The 23,697-nt window shown below is 30.0% G+C and overlaps 3 protein-coding genes across 4 annotated transcripts; all 3 read right to left on the bottom strand.

The window, feature by feature from the left end:
- Nucleotides 1-468: 468 nt before the first annotated feature.
- LOC112800809 (transcription initiation factor TFIID subunit 14b) lies at nt 469-2,649 on the bottom strand. The gene is made up of 6 exons (XM_025843210.3): nt 2,330-2,649; nt 2,049-2,137; nt 1,737-1,958; nt 1,415-1,602; nt 1,210-1,331; nt 469-847 (listed from the first exon to the last, which is right to left on the bottom strand). The coding sequence occupies exons 1-6, from the start codon at nt 2,444-2,446 to the stop codon at nt 755-757; spliced, it is 831 nt and encodes a 276-aa protein (XP_025698995.1). The 5' UTR covers nt 2,447-2,649; the 3' UTR covers nt 469-754.
- Nucleotides 2,650-6,629: 3,980 nt separating this feature from the next.
- LOC112800808 (uncharacterized) lies at nt 6,630-9,701 on the bottom strand. The gene is made up of 2 exons (XM_025843209.2): nt 9,309-9,701; nt 6,630-7,503 (listed from the first exon to the last, which is right to left on the bottom strand). Exons 1-2 carry the CDS (start codon nt 9,657-9,659, stop codon nt 6,985-6,987), a joined length of 870 nt encoding a protein of 289 aa, XP_025698994.1. The 5' UTR covers nt 9,660-9,701; the 3' UTR covers nt 6,630-6,984.
- Nucleotides 9,702-19,836: 10,135 nt separating this feature from the next.
- Nucleotides 19,837-23,381, bottom strand: LOC112800807 (uncharacterized). 2 transcript variants are annotated; one of them, XM_025843206.3, is made up of 3 exons: nt 23,031-23,381; nt 20,760-21,623; nt 19,837-20,348 (listed from the first exon to the last, which is right to left on the bottom strand). In XM_025843206.3, the coding sequence occupies exons 2-3, from the start codon at nt 21,617-21,619 to the stop codon at nt 20,171-20,173; spliced, it is 1,038 nt and encodes a 345-aa protein (XP_025698991.1). In that variant the 5' UTR covers nt 21,620-21,623; nt 23,031-23,381; the 3' UTR covers nt 19,837-20,170. The 2 variants fall into 2 exon arrangements, with proteins under 2 accessions (XP_025698991.1, XP_025698992.1); XM_025843207.3 differs by having other exon boundaries at nt 20,760-21,802; nt 23,031-23,219.
- Nucleotides 23,382-23,697: the final 316 nt, after the last annotated feature.

The raw sequence follows: 23,697 nt of genomic DNA, 5'->3' as shown, positions 1-23,697 counted from the left end.
ATTTTAAAATTTGACAAATATATCTATCATTTCGCCGGAGCTTATTTTCGATGAGCATAATGTTGAGGTAGCCCCAAAATGAGATGATCTAGCTGACTCTAAAGCTAAATTACTAATCCGACCATCGGAATTGAACATTAATTAAATTAATTTATAATGCTAGATGAATAATTTACCTTCAAAGCTAGACAAAATTTCCAAATCCGGTGACCATCTCAACCTTATGCTTATCAAAAATGGACTCCAGCAAAGTGATAGGCACTTCGTCAAATTTTAAAACCATTCAATAGTTTTTTTTGTCAATAACATCTTTCAAAATCCTTTTTGTCAGTGCTTGAATCATTCGGATACCAAATTGGTAGTTAACTCTAATTTGAAAAGAATAAAACAATAAAATAAAATACAAAGTTGTGCACTTTGATCATAATATTACCTGAAAATATCTAGAGAGAATTGGTTACACCAAAATGAAGTCAACTTTAAGTGGACAAGCTTGTTAATAATCATAGTAATAGGAAATTTACATAGAAATCTAAGTTCAAGATAAAATATGAGGACATAGCCGTTAGTCTGGTACACATCACCACAAACCTAAGATTCCAATTTAGTGGTTTCTACATATAGAAATATTAGAGACAATCTACAAGGAAGGTCTTTGAAGTTGCTACCATATGCAAATATACATATCAATCACTAATCGTCCAACTTTACCCTAAAGAAGAGGCCACTAAGAATTTCAGAAGAGAAAACCATATTATGATTCATAAGTTGATGGTGGTTTCGACAGCTGAGGCATCCCTTCCACCAAACTCAATTGTCGTCGCAGTTTAACAATGTGAGCTTGAACCTAGGACAGTGCATAATACAGTCAGCATAATGCATATGACATTGGGAAAGGATTAAAAAAAATACTTCAACCAGTAAGCCTTATTTTTTTTAAAAATTACCATATAATATGTTTCAAGTTTCAACATGCAAGCAAAGATAAAATGTAACTAGTGCGAGTGCACAATAAATTACAACTACACTATGAGCAAAGAGGGAACTAATCTGTTGTATTTAATTCAAGATTCTAATCCCCATAACTGCATATAATTATGCTTCGTTAGAGAGGGAAGCATCCTCACAAAATTAATGCAGAACAAATGTCATCAATAAATCTAACTACTACTTTGACAGGAAGGGGAACAGAGCAAAAGCGGATGCAACCTGTTGGCGAGCTGCTGCGAGTTTTAAGAGCTCATCAGCCTCCGAGAAGTTCAAGAACCACTGGGTTAGAGGATGATCTTTGGTGTCACCTCTCTCCTTTCCATTCCCAGTTTCAATTGGTACTGCATAAGCCAAAATAATCGATACATTTAAAGGATTCTTCATAAAGAGTGCGGGATGAAAAAGAACATTTGAAAGAACTCACCTGGGCTAGGCAAATTCAAACCAGCAGGAAGCCTAGGCACAACAACAGCAGGATGATTCTGCACACGCGCCAGAAAACCCTCGGACGGTTCAGGAAATACAATCTCATCGTAAGATTCAACAACAACAGGTTTCTTTGTTGACTGAGGACCAGATTCCTCTTCTGGATACAATTTCAAATGGTGATACCTACAAGCACAAAATCCAGTACCATTCATAACTAATAAAATAAATAAATGAAAATTGGTTCCTCAACTCTAAAGTCTAAACATAACAAATTCAAAACAAACATGAAGACAGCATAATAAGTAACTAAAACTCACAAATCCAGCTGTTTATCACAGACATCACTGTGGAAATGGAGTGTGATTGCTATTTCAAATTCACCCCAACCACATTCGGATAATTCGAAAGGCGGTGATTCAACTACTCTAGTAGGGTTGTTAAAACTAGGATGCAGCTGAAACACAACACGCTTTATCACTACTCCAAGATCTTCATTTGAAGCACCACGTACATACACAGTCCACTTATGAGATTGAGACCTAGCAGCATCCAAGGATTAGAGACACAAAGAAAATTGCAGAGAAAAAGAAGGGAAAAAAAAGGGGGCACAATCATAGAATAGAACTCACTCGCTGGCCTTCCTACCCAGGTAGAATGCAGTAGTCCCATACACTATTGGGACACAGATTTCAACATCTTTGAGCCTCTTGTTCGCATTCTGAAACCAAAAATGAAAGCTTTGTCATTTCACACTCCAAAAAGGAATGTGAAAAATTACAATAATTGAACTTTACAAGCCCAGAAAACGGAACTCATAAAAATAAAGCAGCAAAGCAACAAGGTGGCACAGTAAGGGATTAAAACTGAAAAACCTCAGTGATCAAAACCAAGGACCCTAAAAAAATGATACCTTTTTGTCGGAATCCTCGGAAGATAGTGCAATTTTGAGGCGAGAAGGCTTAATAGGAGAGGCGCCATCATCAGGGTGGTGTTCACCTTGTCTTTTGAGGGGCAAAGGCTGAGACATTTGAAAAAAAAAATAAAAATTTGCGCGGAAATTCAGAAACACGGAAAATAGGGGAGATTAGGGGTTTAGGGTTCTAGTTTTGAGTGAGGAACGGAATTGAAGGCACAACCTTAGGCCTCAAAGTGCTCAGGCACTTGGGATTTTCTGCTGTGTTTCTTTGCTATCGTTTGATTCCTTGGCGGTTGTCCACACTTTAGTGCTTCCTATTTTTTTAATCAAAGTTAGTTAGAAATGCTTACATGACAGGCTCCGATAATATTTATGAGAATACATAAAATTCTTAAAAATAATTGTTTATCATCATTAAAAAAGGAGATATTACTAGCTGCATACCTCGTATTGAGTTTATATTATTAACAAATAACAAATATAGTTTAAAATTTTCATCATTTCATTTCTGCAAATTAGAACTGAATAAGACCTCAAAATGGTAAATTTAATGAAAGAACACCTTAGAACGTAGATCTGAGTTTAGAACCCATCTCAAAAAGTTACGAAAGTGTGATTTTTTATTTTTAGAAGCACGATCAAATTCATAGCAAGATCTTAAAAAAAATCAAATTCCATAGATATATTTTTGGATCAAAATTATGAATGTACCTAACAAGCTATAAATTTTAAAAATAAGCTTTCTCACTCTATTATTGCAAGTTAAAAAAAAAAAACAACAAATCGAAAAAAAGTACCGTATGCGGCAAAAAGCATTTAGATTATCTCCAGTAAAAAACTCATCCCAATTTTTATTTATAACTTACTTGTCATAAAAAGTAACTCCACGTTAACTTTTACGTATTAAAAACTCAAAGCATCTCTATTCTCCATTAAAAGGAACTAACTTTAGTCCCTATTGTGGTCTCACTTAATTAAATTAATATAATTACTACTTTACAATAACATTTTTTAAATTTATAAATTCAAAAATAAATCATTGTGAAAAATATTAATTTAAAAAAATTATATATAAAAATAATACACAATATATAATCGAAATTATATTAATTTATAAAATTACTTAATATAAAAAATATAGTTAAATTCTATAATTTTATAATATGGTTAACGTTCTAAATTTCATAAACAAAAATGAACAACTCACTAAAAAATTATTTTATAATGTATAAAAAATTAAATTTATTTTTTATGGCAATAAATTTAATTAATTTAGTATATTTTTATATTAATTATAATTTAATATAATTATTTAATTAATTATTATTTAAAAATAACTTGCCACATGATCAGTTATTATTGGTGAGAGAAGAGCAATTTCAATGGATGGATTTTGAAGGAAGAAGAGTTGAGTTCTGCACGGATCTCAAGAAGAGAGTCCCTCTAAACAGAGATTCTGATCAACCAATAATAATTTGTCACTTGGCAAGTTATTATAAAAAAATATAAAATATAAAATAATTAAATAATTATATTAAATAATTAAATAATAATTAAGTTAGTAATAATTATAATAAATAATCATATTAAATAATTATATTTTTATTTAATTAATAATTTATTAATTACTTAAATAATAATTAATTAAATAATTAAATTATAATTAATTTATTAATAATTTTAATAATTAATTAGATTAAATAATTAAATTTTTATTTAATTAATAATTTATATTAATTATTTATATCATAATTAATATTAAATATTATTTATATTATTATATTAAATTATAATTAATTAAATTTATCTACATTAAAAAATAAATTTAGTTTTTACACCTTACAAAATAATTTTTAATTGAGTTGGTTATTTTTATTTTTAAAATTTAAAATGCTAATAATATTATTAAAATTACCGGTTGTAAACACAAAACTATAAATTAGTGTAATCCCGAATTATATATTATGTATTATTGTTATATATGAATTTATTTAATATTAATATCTTTCAATAGTGAATTATTTTTAAATTTAAATAATATTATTAAAAAATTAATTATATTAATTTTAAGTATTTTAATTAATTAATTAAGTGGAACCACAATAGGGACTAAAGTTAGTTCCTTCTAATGGAGAAGAAAGAGATGCTTTGAGTTTCTATTTACTGTTTATGACGCAAAAATTAATGTGGAGTTACTTTTTATAACAGGTGAGCCATAAATAGGAATTAAGATGAGTTTTCTACTAAGGATGGTCTAAAGTCCCTCTGAAGAGGAAGTCATCCTCCTTGAAACTTGTGCAAGAATTCATTTATTCTTGGCTCTAATGGTTTGAGTCTCTATGTGTTAGAAAAAAAGAGGGAGAAACTCACCTTTGAAGATGTTTAGAGCTCTTTTAAAAAGCTTCAAAATTTATTATTTTTTTAAGTTTTTGATTTATAAAAAGTAATAATATTTTAATGTCTAATATAATTTTTAAAATTAAATTATAATTTTTAAAAAGTTATTTAAATATTTATAAAAAGTTAAAAAAATAATTTCTCTCAAAATAAATTTTTTTATCATATTTTTTTAAAATAAATATTTTTCAAATACAAAATAATTTATTTATAAATTATTTTTAATATAAATATTTATTATTTAATTTATTTTTTCAAAATGAGTTTAATTAAACTTTTTACCCAAACTAAATTTTATACTTGTTACACATTTTAAAGAATTAAGTTTCTATAAAAGAAGAAATGGTTTCGTTCATAAAAGATTATCTATTTTTTAAATTAGTTTTCAAATAATTTTTTTAGTTATATTAGTCTTTAAAAGATAAAACGTAAGTCAAATTAGTCCTTTTATTAGTTAGATAATGACGTATCACGTTAAGTGCTACATGACATGATACGTGGTAGATTAATGCCACGTGTCACAAGATAATTAGTTGACGTGTCAGGTCAGTGACATCTAACATGTCACGTGTCACTTGACATGTAAAAAAATTATTTATAATCAAAATAGTCCCAATCCAAACGTAAATCTTTTTCATCTATAAAATTTTAAAAATTAATCAAATTAGTCCGTATATAAATTTTTTTTCATAATATTTTAAAATATTTTTTATAGAACTAATTTTAATATTAATTTTTAGATCTTAATCAACAAATTTTTTTTACATAAAATAATAAAAATAATAAAATTATAATAAAATTATTTTATTATTTGTATTTTAAAATTTTACATATTCAAATTGTAATTTGTTTTTTATTTAAATGAGTTTATCAAATTATTATTGATTATATATTTAAAATTTTAATATTTTAAATCTCACTAAATAATATAGTAGTCATTTTAAAATTTAAATTTTTTAAAATTATAATTTTATTATTATTTAATTTATATGATAGAATTTAATAATTTAAAAATTAATTTATAGAATTACTTGTTAAATTTTAATATTTTAATATAATTTTTTAAAAATAATTACTATATTTATTTAATAAAATTTAAAATATTAAAATATTTAAAATCACTATTATATTTATTTAATAAAATTTAAAATATTTAATAAAATAACTACTATATTTAACTAATTTTAATATTTTAAATTTTACTAAACAAATATAGTAATTATTTTAAAAAACTAGCTTGCTTTTCTCTTCTTCTGTCTCCTAGCACAGTAGCACTATTCATATCGCCACTGCCCACTAACACCACAATCTCATCCCTTGCAAGTAACCACTCTTCGATAGCCACCATTCAGCAACCACCAGCCTCCAGCCAGCAACCGCCCTCCAACAACCACTATGGGGTGTCCTTTCGCTGGCAGCCACTCTTCAATAGCAACCTGTCAAAAAAAAAAATTACAATTTGGTTATACATTTCAAACTCTAAACTTAATCACGTTCGGAAAATTTCAAACAATCCAAATAAACATCTGAGACCTAATAGAAGAAAAACATCCAAAACCTAAAACAATTCAAAAGTAGGATTTCTATGTTAAAACATCTTAAACTAAAAATCCTAAATTAAAAAGAAAAAAAGAACAACTGAAGCTCCATATAGTGCTACATCCAAAAAGCCATCTAATCAAATATCCAAAACTCAACATAATCGAACGTCCAAAATTAAAAATTCCTAAACCTAACACACATTTCTACTTCTATAATAAACAAAAAATGTGAATCAAACAAGAACCATTCTTAGCATAGAATTGATTATAGTTTCTAGTGTATTTTACCATATCTGATTCACGGCTACTTGTGAAGGTGGCCAATTTTATTAAAGCCGAAACAATTAAAAACAGGATATTGAAATCGATTTTTAGCATAGAATTAGAACTCAAAGAAGTGAACGTCACATTCAAGCAGAAGAGGGGGCATAAAAAGCTTCTTTCTCCTGGAGCTAAACCCACAAAGATTTTGTCTATCTAAATATACAAATAACAACAAAATAACTATTTGGTGAAGGACTCGTTACAAGTTACAACACACTAAAAAGACCACCAAAATGGGGATTTGAAAAAATAAGAACGTGCGTTTGCTAATGTGGATGAACTTAATTCATCAAGTAATTTATATATTAAGACATAAGACCACGCATGCTATGAAGATAAATAACTTCTTGGCCTCTCCTCAAAGATTAATGATAGAGACTATCACGTTCAAAGCATCTTTGTCCATGTGCCCAAAAATGGAAAAATGGCAATAAGTAATCGCAACAGCAGCGGCGTGTCGCTTTTTACTTCTCTCCTACTCAGCCTGCCGGCTTCTGTTCGTGTGCTTCTTGACCCATCCATCATACGAGATGAGCTTGTTGATCTAGATCTTTCTAAGTCATCCCACCCCCTAAAGCTTTGCGATTCTCGGTTCCCACTATCAGCAGCTGAACTATTATTGTCCTCAACAACCCATGATTGGTAGCCTGTCCTCCCCGTTCTCATTCTCGAGTTTTCTTCTGCTTCTTCATCAACTGTGGTGCCATTCATTCCACGGGGTTTCCTCCTTGTCCTATACTTGCGTTTCGGTTTGTTCTCCGGCTGTCCCCATAGTTTCTCAAATGCTAATTGAAGTGCTGACTGACCAAGAGGAAGTGCTAATGCCATCAGGAAAGCTTTTGGACCAGTAGATAGCAAAAATGATACTATGATGAAAGGGAGTGCCCAACCATAGGATTTAAAAACCTGCAGTGAGAAAAAAGAAATACATTGCAGCACCTTGCATAAAAAAAAATTTGTTCAATGCATTATGAAACACAAACAATGTCATGTATGGTTTCGGTAACAACTAGACCATACAAATAGATAGATCCCCAAAAATAATATATAAAAAAAGGACACTCCGGTATACAAGCATCACGCAGAGTCCGGAAAAGGAATGCACCCAAAAGGAGTAATATACGCAACCTAATCTGATAATTATATAAGTGGCTGCTTCCACGACTTGAATCCGTGACCTTGAAATCACATAACTCAACTCTGCTCCAGGGCTCCCCTTTATCCCCAATAATAACAAAAGAAAAAATTCCTAGTTTCATAATTCATAATAGTACAAGGATTTTTGTGAGCATAAGAATTCCTTGACAAAAGACATAATGATGAGCAATATTCAAAAAGCAGAATAAACTACAGCAATCATAAACTGATAACAGTAGGCAACAGTTATTTTCAAAGAGCCACCACGCAAATCTTTAACCAGCATTGTTATGGATAATGAAAGCAGCAATAGCTCATTTTCTTTCTGATTTTCACTCTCATACCATACAGACTGAATATAGAAAATGAAAATGAGGGGGAAGATATTGTATTGAGTTCAATGACAAACCCTTCAAATTAGGATTAAGACAGGTTGTGCTGCCAATGCTTTGGATGTGTTATGAGCTTCTAAGATAAAAAAAAAGTTGTAGGTTCCAGTACACTGACTCCATTCTGGGTTCCAATTAGGCAATTACCAAGGAATTTTAATTAAAATCTCTGAATGATAGCCTACTTAATCCTAGAGAAACAAATCTGAGTTGAAAATTCCATTCTTACTAAATTCATCTCGCTTAGTTCATGTCATAAATCCTTCAGGAACTGCAGAGATTTGAATAAACAAATCTTGAAAGATCAGTTTTTTCCATGTTTTAAAACCAACCTCTTTTTACTAAATTAAACAAAGATCAATATAATTATTATTTTTTCTATTAAAAAAATAGGTATTCATTAATATGAATAAAATTGCAAATAGGACTACTTAGGCCTACGACAATAATAGAAATAGTACTTTCCAACAAAACTAGATTATAACCAACATTCAAGATCATAATTCTGAGAGAAGAAAACTAGAGAACATAAAGCTAGTACTAGAAATACAGAAGCTTTTTTCAATATAATCTATTAGAATTGTTTTCATTAATTGTACTATATAAGTGTAGAAGCTTTTTTTTGAATAAAAATATATGAATGAAACTGGCTTTCAAGGAAAATTTTCTCAGCATAACTACTTACCATATCAGCTTCTCACTTCAAACATATTAAACAATCAATTATTAAAATATTAGTCGGTTCTTAACCGCATGCCAATATATTTCCATTTTACAAAACAATATTAAATAATTCAATTTTCTACTTTTTATTTTTTTGGTTGTTCACGGTAACAGTTCAATAGGTCATGATTAATCGGTTGTATATCGGAGCTATATTTAAGAATTTGTCACCGGCCAATAGATAACTGCATACACAATACGGAATTTGAACCTCCGGCGTCTGTTTAACAAACAGGTGAACTAACTGCTCTACAAATCCAAAATTTTGGTTATTCAATTTCCTATTTGTTACAGTATTATTTGGCACTTCAACAATCAATAATTACTACACATGTTTAACGTCAAAAAATAACATCAAAGGCAATATAATTTGATAGTTTCAAAAAATACTGTAATACTAAAAAATTTAACTCAAAAAAATAAACGGCATAATTCCAAAGAAAACAGTAAAAATGGATTTACCTGGAAAATCCAAATACTATCAATGACTTCTTCCCAAACCCCACCGCTGCTTCCTTCGTCAATATCGGGAGGCTCGTCGGACCACCACCGCCTCTTGCTCCAGTACTCTCGCTCCCGCCGTTGTTGTTGCTGCTGCTCATCAGGTTCGGTTCTTCTGTTGAAGTTTCGTCGGCGAAACGGTTCGGCATTGGAATCCCACCGGCGGAAGTTGTTGTTGTTGGAGCAAGAAACGCGAGAGTGGGAATAGGGTTTTGGGTGATGGGGTCGCCATGGAGAAGGGTGAGAATCGAATATGGAGAAGGGCTGTATGGTGTGACAGTGGTGAAGGATTTCCATTTGCCACTTCTTCATTATCTTTCTCAATCTTTATTTATTTATTTATTTATTTATTTTTGGTGACCATTTATTTATTTATTTGTTTACTTATTATTAATTAATTTTTAAAAGGACTCTTACAAAATATTATTCACCATTATTAATTATTAAACTAGTAGTTACATGTATACTATTGAATAGGATTTAACAATAGGAGAAACTATTTTTTATTTGTTAAAAATTTTAAAATTATTTTTAATATTTTTTTATTTTATCTTTATATTTTATAGTTATCAAAACCAAACAACTAATAATTAAGTTGATCAGACTATTAGGTCATCAAATTGGTAAATGCTATAGTGTCTAAAAAGTGGTGTTTATTTACTAAAAAATATTAAAATTAATATTTAATTTAAAAGATATAAAAATAAATTATTTTTAAAAAATTAAATTTATCACAAAAAATAAGTTAGATAAAAATTAAACAATAATTGATAGACACATAAAATTGGCCCATCAAATTAATGGTTTAACCATTAGATTACACTGACTAATCAAGTTATAATTAAATAATTATATAAAATATTAATAAATTATAATTCAAATGACATAGTCTCTTTATACTCACTTAAGATCGCAGATTCAAGTCTCTTTAATAAAAATAATTATATAAAACACAATTTTTTTAAAAAAATTCGTTACAGCAAAAGTAATAAAATTTGATTATGTTTACGTTACATAAAATTCAATCCCTAAAAGTACACCTAAATCCTAACACGTAATGGATAATATTTAGTCTCAACCTATCCGCAAAACTATAAATATCTATAGAGCAAGAAAACCATTTTTATGGACAATTTCAAATTTAAAAAAACTTTAAAATTCTAAAAAAAAAATCATACCAACATTCAACTCACAAAGCTTTCTAGTTCAATAGTATCAAATTTTTCAAGTGAATAATTATTTTTAACCAGGATAATATATACAACAATGCAAACTTTGCCTATAGATCAACTTGATCAATTTATGCAAGAGAGAAATTGATACTTGCCTGTGTAAAAAATACTATTAGGAACAATAACATCAAATTTTAACAATTAAATATTAACACTCTAATTTTAATAATGTCACTTTTTTCTATAAATTCATGCAATATACAATATAAAAAAAATTATATATAGAGTGACATTATATAAAATAGACTAGAATCATCATTTTTCCAAAAATTTAATCAAGAGTTTTCTTGGAAAAATCGTTGCACGTCGCTTGAGGATATTTAATATGCATTTTAAAGATGATTACATTAAAAAAATCTTTAGAAAATAATAATAAAAATCATCTTAAGTAATCTTCCTAATTTTTAATAAACTTAGAAAGCAATGCTTTCTTTATTGAGAATAAATTGTATAATCTTAAAACAAATTTAATGTCTCCTGTAACTACTTTTTACTTACAAAATAAAAAAAAAAACTAAATGGGTTGAATTTATTTATTTTTTTGACAGTGGGTTAAATTTATTTGAAAAGTATATATTAAACATTGAATTTAATTACAATATATATAATAAAAATCATAATTATAATTTTATTTTATTAATTGCACTTTTTTGCGATACTAATCTCAGCTATTTTTGTTTGGCTCAAATTGTTGCAAATTATTTAAAAAGTGTGCTTGGTAACAGCCTCATCACTTTTATAATATTTATAATTTTGTTGTTGTCAATTGGGATTATTGAAGTGGCTTGAAATGAGTTTATAAATATTTAATGAGTAATTACCCAAGTCAGTCCCAAATATTTTAGAATCGGATATTTTAGTCCCTAAAAAAAATTAATACACAGATTAATTTCCAAGGTTTTATTTCGGCAGACAAATCAGTTCTCAGTTCATTTTCTCCTTAAAGATTTTAAAAACGAACATTTTAGTCCCCAAGAAAAACTAATGTATAAATCAATCCTCAATATTTCTCTCTGTCAAACATAATAGTCCTCCGTCTAAAATTAAAATAAAATAAAATTATTATTATTATTAATTATACAATAATATTGTACTATATTTTTTATATTTTTTGAATAAAAATAATGATAAGTTTATTCATTAAATTCTTTTATATATATATATATATATATATATATATATATATATATATATAGCCACTCAATAATAATAATCAATAAAATTATTAGAGATTATTTTACAAAAAATTCAAGGTTAAAATCATTTGATATTTTTATATTTAATATAATTAAAAGATGTACTATTTTAAAAATATTTAATATAAATCCAAATTAAAATATTTTCTTTTAATACATATTTTTTAATACAAATATATTTTTTTTACACAACACATCTTTTAATTATATTAAATACAAAAATATCAAATAGTTTTAACCTTGAATTTATTGTAGAATAATCTCTAATAATTTTATTATTATTATTATTATTATTATTATTATTATTATTATTATTATTATTGAGTGAATATATATATATATATATATATATATATATATATATATAAAAGAATCTAATGAATAAATTTATCATTATTTTTGTTCAAAAATGCAAAAAAAATATAGTACAATATTATTGTACAATTAATAATAATAATAATAATTTTATTTTATTTTAATATTGGACGGAGGACTATTATGTCTAATAGAGAGAAATTTTGGGAATTGATTTGTACATCATTTTTTTGGGACTAAAATATTCATTTTTAAGATTTTTAGGGACTAATTTAGGTAATTACTCTGCCAAAAAATGACCTGGAGATGAATTTATCTGCCGAAGTAAAACTTTAGTGATTGATCTGTGTATTAATTTTTTTTTCTTTGACAATTAAAATGTCCAATTCTAAAGTTTTTGAGGACTGATTTGGATAATTAGTCATATTTAATTAGTCATGAGATATGGATGTTTAGGTGGTTGAATGTCATAGGTGTGATAATGTGGCATGAGTTATTCATGTAGAGATTTGATGTAAAATATTTTATGAATGGGTACTGATTTCTTAATGATAATATTTCGAAGGGTACTCTTAGTTATTCGTAAAATATTACTGTTTTTCTCTAGTTTGAATCTAGTTTTTTTTAAACGATCTAAAAAAATATTCAACAATTGAAAGCATTTGTTATTTTTAAATATTAATTACTAATATAAAAAGATTTTACAACAAATTTGTGTTAAATATTAAGAAAGGTTTTGTGTTTTTTATATTTTTAAAAGTATCTTATATATCATTTAAAATTTGATGAATTATGTGATATTTTTTAGGACTATAAAATACTTTTTATTCTTTATATATCCTAAAACATCATATTTTATCTTTTTAAATTTATTTTATTTCCTATGCTTTATTGTATAAGAATGTACAAAAAGTTTTTTCTTTTATAAAAACGTCTTTTTCTATAGATTATAATAGATATAGTGAATTATTTTAGAAAATAGAAACACCATCTAACTTTTGAAAATGTCTTTAGTAATACCAAATAATTAATGATATCATAGGCTACAGAAGAAACAAAATAGACAATGTGTTGTTCAGATCAATATGCTAATGTGGTGCAAAAGATAACAGAGCTACTACACACTGCTATGCTTGCCTTGAACTCATTATCTGAAAATATCTCAAGTGCTTGATCACGTATTACTTCAATGCGCTCAAAAGGTTGTTTCTCCTGTAAGCATAATGCTCATCAACCATCATATATATTAAGGGAACTACAAACTTATTATATTGAGCAATAACACTCAAAAAAATCCAAAAACTTTGCATTAGCAATTTAACATACTGATAAAAAGGAATAGCCAACTAACAACCAGATGAAGAATTCTCATTCACAGGGTTAAAATTTAAAATCTTTTGTGAGTACCAAACTAGCAGAGTACTTGTGAGTACCAAATTAGCAGAGTACAAATATTCTCAAAGCTACAGAAATTTTGAAATACCATTCAGTACATTATTACAAAAATTGTCAAGCTAATAGATATAACAATCTAAGAACTATTGACTATTGATTACAAACACACAGTAACAAGAAACAACTCTATAAATAAGCACATATAAACACACAGAAAAAAGAAAGATGGAAATACCCCGGCTGCCTTCAACGCCCTGCAACAACATCCACATTCTCATCCATATTATTTTGTTGCTTATGATATCTATAAGTTATACTGTCTTATTTACATTTTTTAACAAAAATCATAAATCGGACAATCCAATTTGCGTCTTTTAAAAATAAAAAAATATATATTGAAATTGAATCTTCTAATTTTTATTTTCAAAAATAAAAGAATTTAAAAATACAAATTCCTCTAGTTTGTAGTTTGTTTTTTTGTTCAAACAAATCGGATCGTCCGATTTAATTGATATTAATTTAAAAAAATAACGCCGTATAAAAGAAAAATACTCAAATTTTCAATATCAACGTATAACACATATTTAACTAGAGTTAATAGTCAAATTAGTCTCTGAAATATAAGATATTTTTTAAATTCGTCCTTAAAAAAATTTTTCAATCAAATTCGTCCTTCAAATATTACAAATTAATTATATCTGTCTTTGAGTTACTCCACTCACAATTTTTGTGAACGATTGATGATGTGAAATGTTAACTGATAACATAAACATATTCAATTAGGCGTTGACTAAATATGTTTACGAAAATCTATCAATTTATTCACTAGGTCATATTAGGAATATAATTTTTGTAATTGGGGGAAATGACTAAATTAATAAATTTTCATAAACATATTTGGTTAATATCCAATTAGACATATCAAGTATTATATATGTTATCAATTAACGTTTTACAACATCAATCTTTGAAGAAAAATGTTAATAGAGTGACTGGAGGACAAATATGATTAATTCACAATCTTTGAATGACTAATTTGATTGAAAAAGTCTTTCAAAAATAAATTTAAAGAATGTCTTATCTTTTAGGAACTAATTTGACTATTAATCCTATTTAATTAATATTAAAGAAATAGCGGATTTTAAAATTGTAGGAAAATTAATAATAAAAGTGAAGAAAAATAATTAAGTACAGTCACAAAATAGTATATAGTTAACTTATTTCTAAGGTTTTCTATGATTAAATTCAAGAACAATGTAATCCTGACAGAAGTTATGTTCAATAGTTCCAAAAGTCACACATATAATACCCAAACTAATGTAATCGAGATGATACTTAGAATTGTGATACAATTCAATTATAGTGATGTTCGGGTGTAGAAAAACAATAAGATACACACAAGTGTTTTTATCCTCATGATGTTTATTGAGAATTTTTTGGTCCTAATGAGATTTATAATAGAGGAGAAAGTCAAAGAGACAAGTTAGAGATATGTGTGTATACTTTGATACGTCAGAATGTTCATTTTTTTTATCGAGATAGTAATATAAACCTTGAACAATTGATAATTTACACAACAGAATTATCCTTTTTATACTAATGTAAGTCTATTCGCACTAATAGTAAGATCAACAATTTGCCAATTAAAGTAACTATAAGTCCTAAATTTTTACCGTGTTTAGATTAGTTTTTTGTTTTGCAAAGAAAAATCAATTCGGCAGAGTGAAATTGAATAATTCCTTTAAGGTTGTGAACTGTCAAGGATCTTTTTAAACCTGGACAATTTTACGATAACACTCTCATAGACTTAGGAATGCTATTAAATGGATAACACCCTTTACCTTTCGATCAGCAATTAGCTCCTATTCAACACACATCTGCTTGACCATAAGTTCATTTTCTTTACTAAAGACTATTTACTTTGTCCCACCCGATTGGTTATGAGAATAATGGCTCTGTCTTACCATCTGTTTTAGATTCAGGTTTTTGCTGCTAACTTCTTCTATTACTATCTGATTGGTTTTCTGAATTTTATTTATAGAGTCTGTGATATCTTCTAATATAATAGGAGAATAAGATTTTGTCATTGACTGCCAAGCTAATTTTGAAATTTGGCTTGAGGAGTCTGTACTCCTTTGGACTTCGGTCTTTTTATCCGTAACATTCAGCTTAAAGAAACTTTCAAGCAACCAAAAAGAGGCAAACTTTTTCCTTGGTTGTGAAGGCTTAGATTGTTGATTGTTGAAATTACTTTTATTATCACAATCGTTATTGTCAATTCACTCAGTTGCCTATGCTTTTCACTTTAGTTTTATCTGAAGCAGAGTCTGACATGAAGATCTGGCAGTGCTTTGAATCATGTTCAAGGTGAGCACAATAGGTGCAAAAAATTCCAATATGCTCATATCTCAATCTAATTTTCAGCACTTTACCTCCTGGAGCAGCCATCCGAATCGAGTCATTCACCCTTTTATCACCATTAATCAGAACTCTAGATTTAAGGATTTTAGATTCCTTTTCTCTGACAGAGAAAAAATCAATGTCAATAATCTCACCAAATTTCTCACCCAATTTACGAAAAACTTCAATAGCCTTGATTTTTTCTGGAAGTGTAAAACTCACAAAATTAGTAAATAATTAGTCAATAAATTAATTATTATTTAAAAAATTAAAAAATTAAATTTAATAGTGAGGTAGAGATAATTAAAATATAAATTTTAATACTAATTTTAAAAAATTTGACCTAAAATTAGATTGAACAGACCAAACCGAACAAACCGGGCCCGTATTAGGCCCAATATCCAACCCCAATTAGCTTTATTTATGCATGCAAGTCCCCCTTTCATAGGGAGAAAGAGAGAACACGGTGAGAGGGTGAGAGAGCTTAGGTTGGAGGTTGCTATTCACTTCCAACTTTAATCCATCATATCTTTCAATCCGGAGCTCCGATTGACGAGTCGTCAACAACCACGCGTACGTCTCGAAATTCTCTAAAAAACTCACTAACCAATTATGTTTAAGGATTTATATGATTTTGGTGCTTTAGGTTCGAATTTGCACGCAAGAATTAGCGAATTTTTGTTCATTTGAGACACGAGTAAGGTAAGAACCTCAAACCTCTTGTTGATTAATGAATTAGAAAGCTTGAATGTTGATTATAGTGATATGTTGTGCAATTAGATTGAATAATGTTGAATTGGAGTATGTTGATGATGTTGGGAGCTTGATTGTGGGACCCTGGTGGCTGAATTTCTATTCGGAGAGGCTTTGGGGCTGTGGACTCTTGAGGAACGTTGACCTTGAAGTGTCTTTGGGTTTTTCGAAGAATCGGCCAATGTATGATTTCAGTTTCTTGTAGATAATATATAATGTCTTGTGAAACCTTAGACTAGATGGCCATAGGATAAGTTGTATGATATAGAAGATTGAGGATTAGTGACTTGTTGTTTGTATTGTTGAGTTGAGTGGTTGGATTGTATGTTGACTGCATACGAATGTGTGTTGTATGATGGGGCATGATAATGATTGTTGATGGCACGAAATGCGATGTATGACGATTGTGATAATGAATATTGGTGATATTTGGGTCAAAGGTCGTGACCGACAAGTATAATGAATTAAGATAGGCATGGTTTGCATGTTGTATGTTGAGGCACGGATATGATGTATGTGAGTTTGAGCGGTGTTGATTTGGTTGAGGTATTATAGAAAGTATGTATGGAAAACTGTGATAATAGGGGTTTGAGATTTTTAAGCAAAACTTAATTTTTAACGAATTTTGATGGACCGTAACTTGAGTCTCAGATTTTGGATTTGAATGAAAATTTTTCAAATTAAAGATAATTTCAAGGGCTTTAAAACGGTATAAAATTTGTGGAAAAAATTTTGTAGAGAAAGTTATGGACGTCGAAAAATGGGTGTAGAAAACTGATTTAGTTAAGTTGCAGAATTTTTGAAAGTGATGGTGCGTGTGCGCACATATCGAACAGGGACTGTGTTTTGGCTTGTGGGTATGCACGAGTGGTGTGTGCATGCACACCCTGAGGTTTTTGAAAATCGTGCGTACGCACCCTGTTTTTCAGCAACTTGTGTTTTATGATTTAAACATGGTTTGAAAACTCTAAACCTCTATTTTTACTCTTCGAAACCCTCGAGTTGAGTTATAGTAGTAGTGCAGGGGATTGAACTAGGAATGTGAGGTAAATTGGAAGTGAAGAAAGGTGGTGAAGTGGTAAGTATGAACTTGAGAAGTAACAGATTGAATTGATGATAGATGATGAATGAGTTTGATGAGAAATTATGTACGAATATATTTTTGAATGTCAAGATGATAGGTAATGGTTTGGAGGATAGACGAGAAATCCCTATCCGAATTATGCTTTTGTAGATAGATGAATAATTCCTATCCGAGATGCGATTTTGAGGATAGACAAGTAATTCCTATTCGAGATGCAATTTTATGGGTAGATGAGTAATTTCTATCCGGGGATAGACGAGTAATTCATATCCGAGTCATGGCCTATGGATAGACGAGTAATTCCTACCCGGGTTATGGTTTGAGCCACCTACCTAAGTAGACGAGTAATACATATTCTGGGTTGGGTGAAACACCGGCATGGAGAGACGAGTAATACCTATTCCATGTTGTGGTGTTCTGTCCACGGTTAGCTACCAGGACATGTCGGGTTCGGCTTTATAACTGACAGATGAGACTTATCAACCGTAGGGCATGCATGCATCATGTGCATTTGTATGTTTTGTTTGTGTGTGCATTGTCTTGGCTTGCTTAATTGTTTATTCATGTTAATTGCTAATTGCCTACTTGTTATATATGCTTTCTGTATGTGCTTGTCTTATCTGTGTACTGGAGTTTAGGAGGGTTGGAGGGAGGTGAGAAACCAAGAGGATAAGTTATGATTGAGTTGGAACTTTAAGATCCTTAGACGACCTATCTTGTGGTTTAAAAATATAGTTTTAAGATTTATAATTTGAGTGCCGAAGTTCTAGGATCACCTCTGCCTTTTTCGGGATCTTATATAATATGTATGTGGGCACCTTAACCATACTGAGAACCCCCGGTTCTCATCCCATACAATATTGTTGTTTTTCAGATGCAGGCCGAAAGGAACCTCGATAAGCGTTTGGAGATCATTCTGCAAGCGAAGATTGGGATTACTATATTTTGGGTTATTCTATGTATATATTTATGTATATAGACTCTCCATATATATATATATAATTGTACTTCGCCTTTTTGAGTGAATTTTTGGAGAGATAGGTGTTATGTTTATGTTTCTGGGATAATTTTGGGTTGTATATATATAACTATATGTATACTCTGGCCGAGGTTGAGTTCGAAGCTTGATTATTTTGTACCCTTGACCTTTTAATCTCTTTGTCTACATATGTATATTTATATGTACTTATGCTTTCTTCATACGCAAGTAAACATTAATTTTTTAAGAGTTGCACTTTTAATTTTCACGATCTTGCTTTACCCATCCTTCAAGACTCCTCGTATATTATATTTTTTCAATTATTATACATATATATATATATATATATGTATATATTATTATTATTATTTTAGAGGTCGTAATACCTCGCCACCTCTATTTTACGACTCAAGCGTAAGGTTCTGTGTGGTAGGGTGTTACAGAAGCCTCTAGAATTGAGTCCAAATAGAAAAGATCTAATTCCTTCTTATTCTTGAAAGTAAACATCTGTCCACCTCAGAATATGTAAAATATAATCTTTAAAGAACTATAGGGATCCTTTCTCAATTCGGAGAACATCTAAGTCGTTCTCAAAGAAGAATTGGAATTGGTTTAATCGAAATTCATCCATTCTTATTAGCAAACACACAATCAAAGAGACTCTTAGTATATGTCTTTAGTCCCTTGGAAAAGTTATTTTCTATTGCAAACACCAAGACATACAAAGATAATTAAAGAATTAAAATTGAAAAAAAAATCGAAACACACAAAGAAACTCTAGGAGAGCAATTTAGTTATCCAAATATACATGAATTTTATATAGAATAACAAATATATCTTCCTTAATTAAACAATGATAAAAGATTACAGTTGAACTTGTACGTGGAAATTTGTTCGCCCCACTAATCTAAATGTCACATTCCATCAGAACATACAAGACATCAGATGAAACGTTGCATGTAATACCATTAACTTTTAGATTAATTAATCGAATCTACACTATTAATTAATAATTTGTCGTGACTAAGAAAAGTATCTTAACTACGGGTCTACGGCATTATGGTTTATCATATTGCAAGTGAATTTAATTACTGCTAAGTTGCAATGTGAAAGGTTCTTGATTTGGTCTCAAACATTTACAGCAAAGGGACACACATCATGCCTCGTTTCTTTTTTCCTGTGGAACTGCACGCCAAGTTTTACATTCCCAAGTACAAAGTATATTCAGTTATCAATTTTTTGACAAACAGACGGAAAATAGCACAGGCAAAGATAAAAGAAATGGCACAAATATGTTTATGGAGCAGGCCCTTCAGTTTTGCTGCTTCAGGATGACAAAGACCTTGATCATCAAATTCTTTATCCATTGAAGCTTCTTCACTTTGGTGCCCCCAGTGGCAGTGGTCATGTCAGCAAGCAAGCACATAGCAATGGCAATGCAATGAATCTGTCAAAGCTCATCAGCATTTTCACATGTCCGACGACGCGCTCAAAGCCATTACCTTGCATTGTTCATTCAGTGCCAGAAGTTGAGCCTCTTTCTTGTCAAGCAAAGTGCTCAACCTCACATTCTCTTCCATAAGCTTTTGAACTTCTGCCTCTTTCTGCATTTTCTCACCCTCCAACTGAGTCGTCTTCGCAACTAGCCTGCACCGAAGCAACATGCTATGCAGTAAGGCAAATGTCTCTAGGGACAACCAACACAAGGATTGAAATTTAATTATTATACTCTATTTGTGGGAAAATGAAACAATAATTTAAAATTCCCCAATTTAAAATGTGACATCTATATGTAACACTAATTTAAAAATACCCCACTTTTGCAAGTCAGTAACTAATGGCAATCAAGCAACACTCAAATTGAGGCGTAATACAACAGTATGCAGGTGTCGAGTAAATATAAACTAAATCAAGCTTTAATAAACATAATATATGCAGAAAGAAGTGTATTGAGGTATTTGCAATCATATGACTTGACGTGGATAGAATAACATATAGATATCAAGATTCATAATGATAGTGTGTTTCACATTATTCTGTATTATGAAATATACTCGCCTTTCAAAAAGCTTCTCAATAGTTTGAAATTGCTTCTCTGAGGAAAGTAGTGTTTCTCTTACAGTGAGTAGGCTGCTAACATAGGATTTCAGAGACTCAAATTCCCGTCTCACTCTACAAAGCTCCTCTTCATTTTCAGCAGCTAGCTGCCTCTGCCTGGTTGTTTCTTCCACCAAACCCACAACTCTCTGTCGCACGTCATTTAGAATATTACTTGTATTCAAAGCAAAACGCTCCATCTCTTTTAACTTCATGGACATATTTTCTAACTGGGCAGACTTCTGTTTAATCTCTTCCTGACTTACGCTTACTTTTTCCTTCTCAACTGCAGTTTCTGATTCTGCCAATATAACCCTTTTGACAAGGGCTTCCATCACATCTGCAACCATCTGTACAGACTTGAGTACCTCACCTAAATAAGCTCCATCTTGTTCATCTAACGAACCTCGCTCATGGCTAATTCCTATCCAAGATTCTTCGCCCGCATCCTCGAATGGAGAAAGATCTACATTCCTAGACCAACCTGAAAATGGTATCCCATTCTTGTCTACAAGGCCTACCCCCTCTAATTCTTTTATGCCACAAGATGCATGGGCTAGATCAGGAACAGCCATGAGTCTTGCTTTCGCTTTTAAGTAAGTCAACAATGTAGAAGCGGTCTTGACCCTACGCCAAAGAACCTCTAAAACTTTATTAGCATCTTCCTCTGAACCTTGCATGTAATCCTTCACTTCCATAAGCTTTGCTTGCAATGCATCCACTTGGGATTGGCTTCTTTCACTCTCTTGCTTCCATGTTTCATGTGATTGACTCAGCTGAGACTTCAAATATGACATGTCAAATCCTTCATCTGCTGCCATGCCCCTGTCCAATGTAATATATTAAAGAAAAGTCTAGGGGGGCAGCAGTTTTATTGAATTTTAGCCAGCATGTAACCAGTAGAAAAAGGTGAGCCATTGAATGAAATCTCACACCAATCTCACACCATCAAATCATCATTAATGGCTAGTTGATGGCTAACAATCACAAAAATTGCTGGCCCCCTAGCATTGCTCATATATTAATGTTAAAAAATTGTAGTTTAAAAAAAAAACTCCAATAACAAAGCATATGTATCAGTATAAATATAATTTCACAGGCCCAAAATCCCATCAACTGAAAAGCCTTAACAATGATTTCAGGTATCCAATTCATAATGTAATGTATGGCAAAGCTCTGTCAAAGAGGAAGCCAGAAGATAATGTCTATCACAAAGTGGATTTCACAATAAATTCCAGAGCAAAAAGATGCAGCATATTAAGTTCGAAGCAATATATCAACAAACGAAACTAAAATCACATCACATCATAGAATTAAACTCATCTATACTTTAATCACACAGATCATCCACTTTCCCATTTCTACGAGATATACTTAAAATATGCCCAACAACTTCCATCGATTCACAAATAATGTCTTCTGTAAAGCAAAACTAAGTACAACATATTTTCTGCTTCTTAGAAGCCTCAGAAAGTTTATAATGAACCTATACAGCTACAATACCTCAGAAGATGAACAAGTACTTCAATGGAATTACAAATATACAAATAAAAGATACATTTTGTGAGAAGCCAAATTCCTCCAAATGGACTTCTACATCAAACATTGTCTAGTTAGCACTTGAAAATGTCTTCAAGTTACAAACACACACAGAATTGAATCAACCCATGATCAGCTAGCTACTATACTTAATCTCAATGGCAAAAATAAACAGGGAAAGAAAAAAATGAGAATTTTTGACATGGCAAAGCAGCCAACGAAAACAAAATCAACATTAATACATCAAAATGCTGAGTCTTTTAAGCTATATATATTCATTGTCAACAATATCTTTCACCTGCAGTACCTTGTTTCTCTCTCTCCCTAAAATAATATACTTTTGCTAATTCAATGTTGTTTAGACGCGACGCAATCCAACCAATTCATCGCTTTACTATATCTAAAAAATCTAGCAGGACGAAAATTAACGTATAACTGCAAATTGGGGTTTTTTTCTTCCTTTTTTGTTTCCTCCCCTCTTTACCTGAGTTTGATCTCGAAAAATCGAAACTTGAGGCAAGCCAAGAACCAGACGGACAAAGTTGAAACAGAATATCCACTAAAACCGACTAAAAAGGAAAACAAATTGATTACGTTGAAACGAAGGGATTAAAAAGTGAGGAACAAGTAAATACAATGCTGGAATCTCGTAGAAGGGGAATTGAAGGAGTTAATTGAATAAAAAGACGTTACCTAGTTAGTTTTTGCTTCGAGAAAAAGCTTGAAGATCGAGCGAGTTGAGTGAAGAAAATGGGTCTGAGTTGAATCGTCTTCTTACACCAACCCCTCTCTCTCTCTCTCTCTCTTACATGTAAAAGGAGAAAGAAAGAAAGATGGCACCTTACTTGTACCACACAGGCATTTTCTTTTCGTTTATGCTTCTTTCTATTAATTTTCGATTAGGCCTAATTTTATTATCCATACTTTAATTATGTATTTAAATAAAATTCTTACGTAGGAAGGAAGGGAGCTTAGGGCAGAGATAGACTCTTGTTAGCGTTTGAGAGAGAGAGATTCAGAATTTGAGATTGAAAAATTGATATGAAAAGAGATGGAAATAAATTTTAGTATTATATTTAGGATAAAGTATATAAGATTGAATTATATTTTAGTATTTTATTTGATTTGAAATAAAAATATAGATTAAAATATTTAAAATTATTAAAATATTTTTATTAATTAAAAAATAAAAAAATCCTAAATCCATCCACTTTCTTTTTTTCTTTTTTTGTTTGTTCTGCATACTTTTTTCTTTTGTTTTTGTTTTTTTTTGGTAATTCGTTCTTTTTTGTTCGTTTTGCTGTTATTGTCGAACTTTGTAGTCACTAGTCACCGTCAAATTTTTTCATTATCATTGAAT

Source organism: Arachis hypogaea, chromosome 5 (assembly GCF_003086295.3).
Source record: "Arachis hypogaea cultivar Tifrunner chromosome 5, arahy.Tifrunner.gnm2.J5K5, whole genome shotgun sequence".
NCBI classification, from domain to species: Eukaryota; Viridiplantae; Streptophyta; class Magnoliopsida; order Fabales; family Fabaceae; genus Arachis; species Arachis hypogaea.
This window is presented reverse-complemented; position numbering and strand designations above follow the sequence as displayed.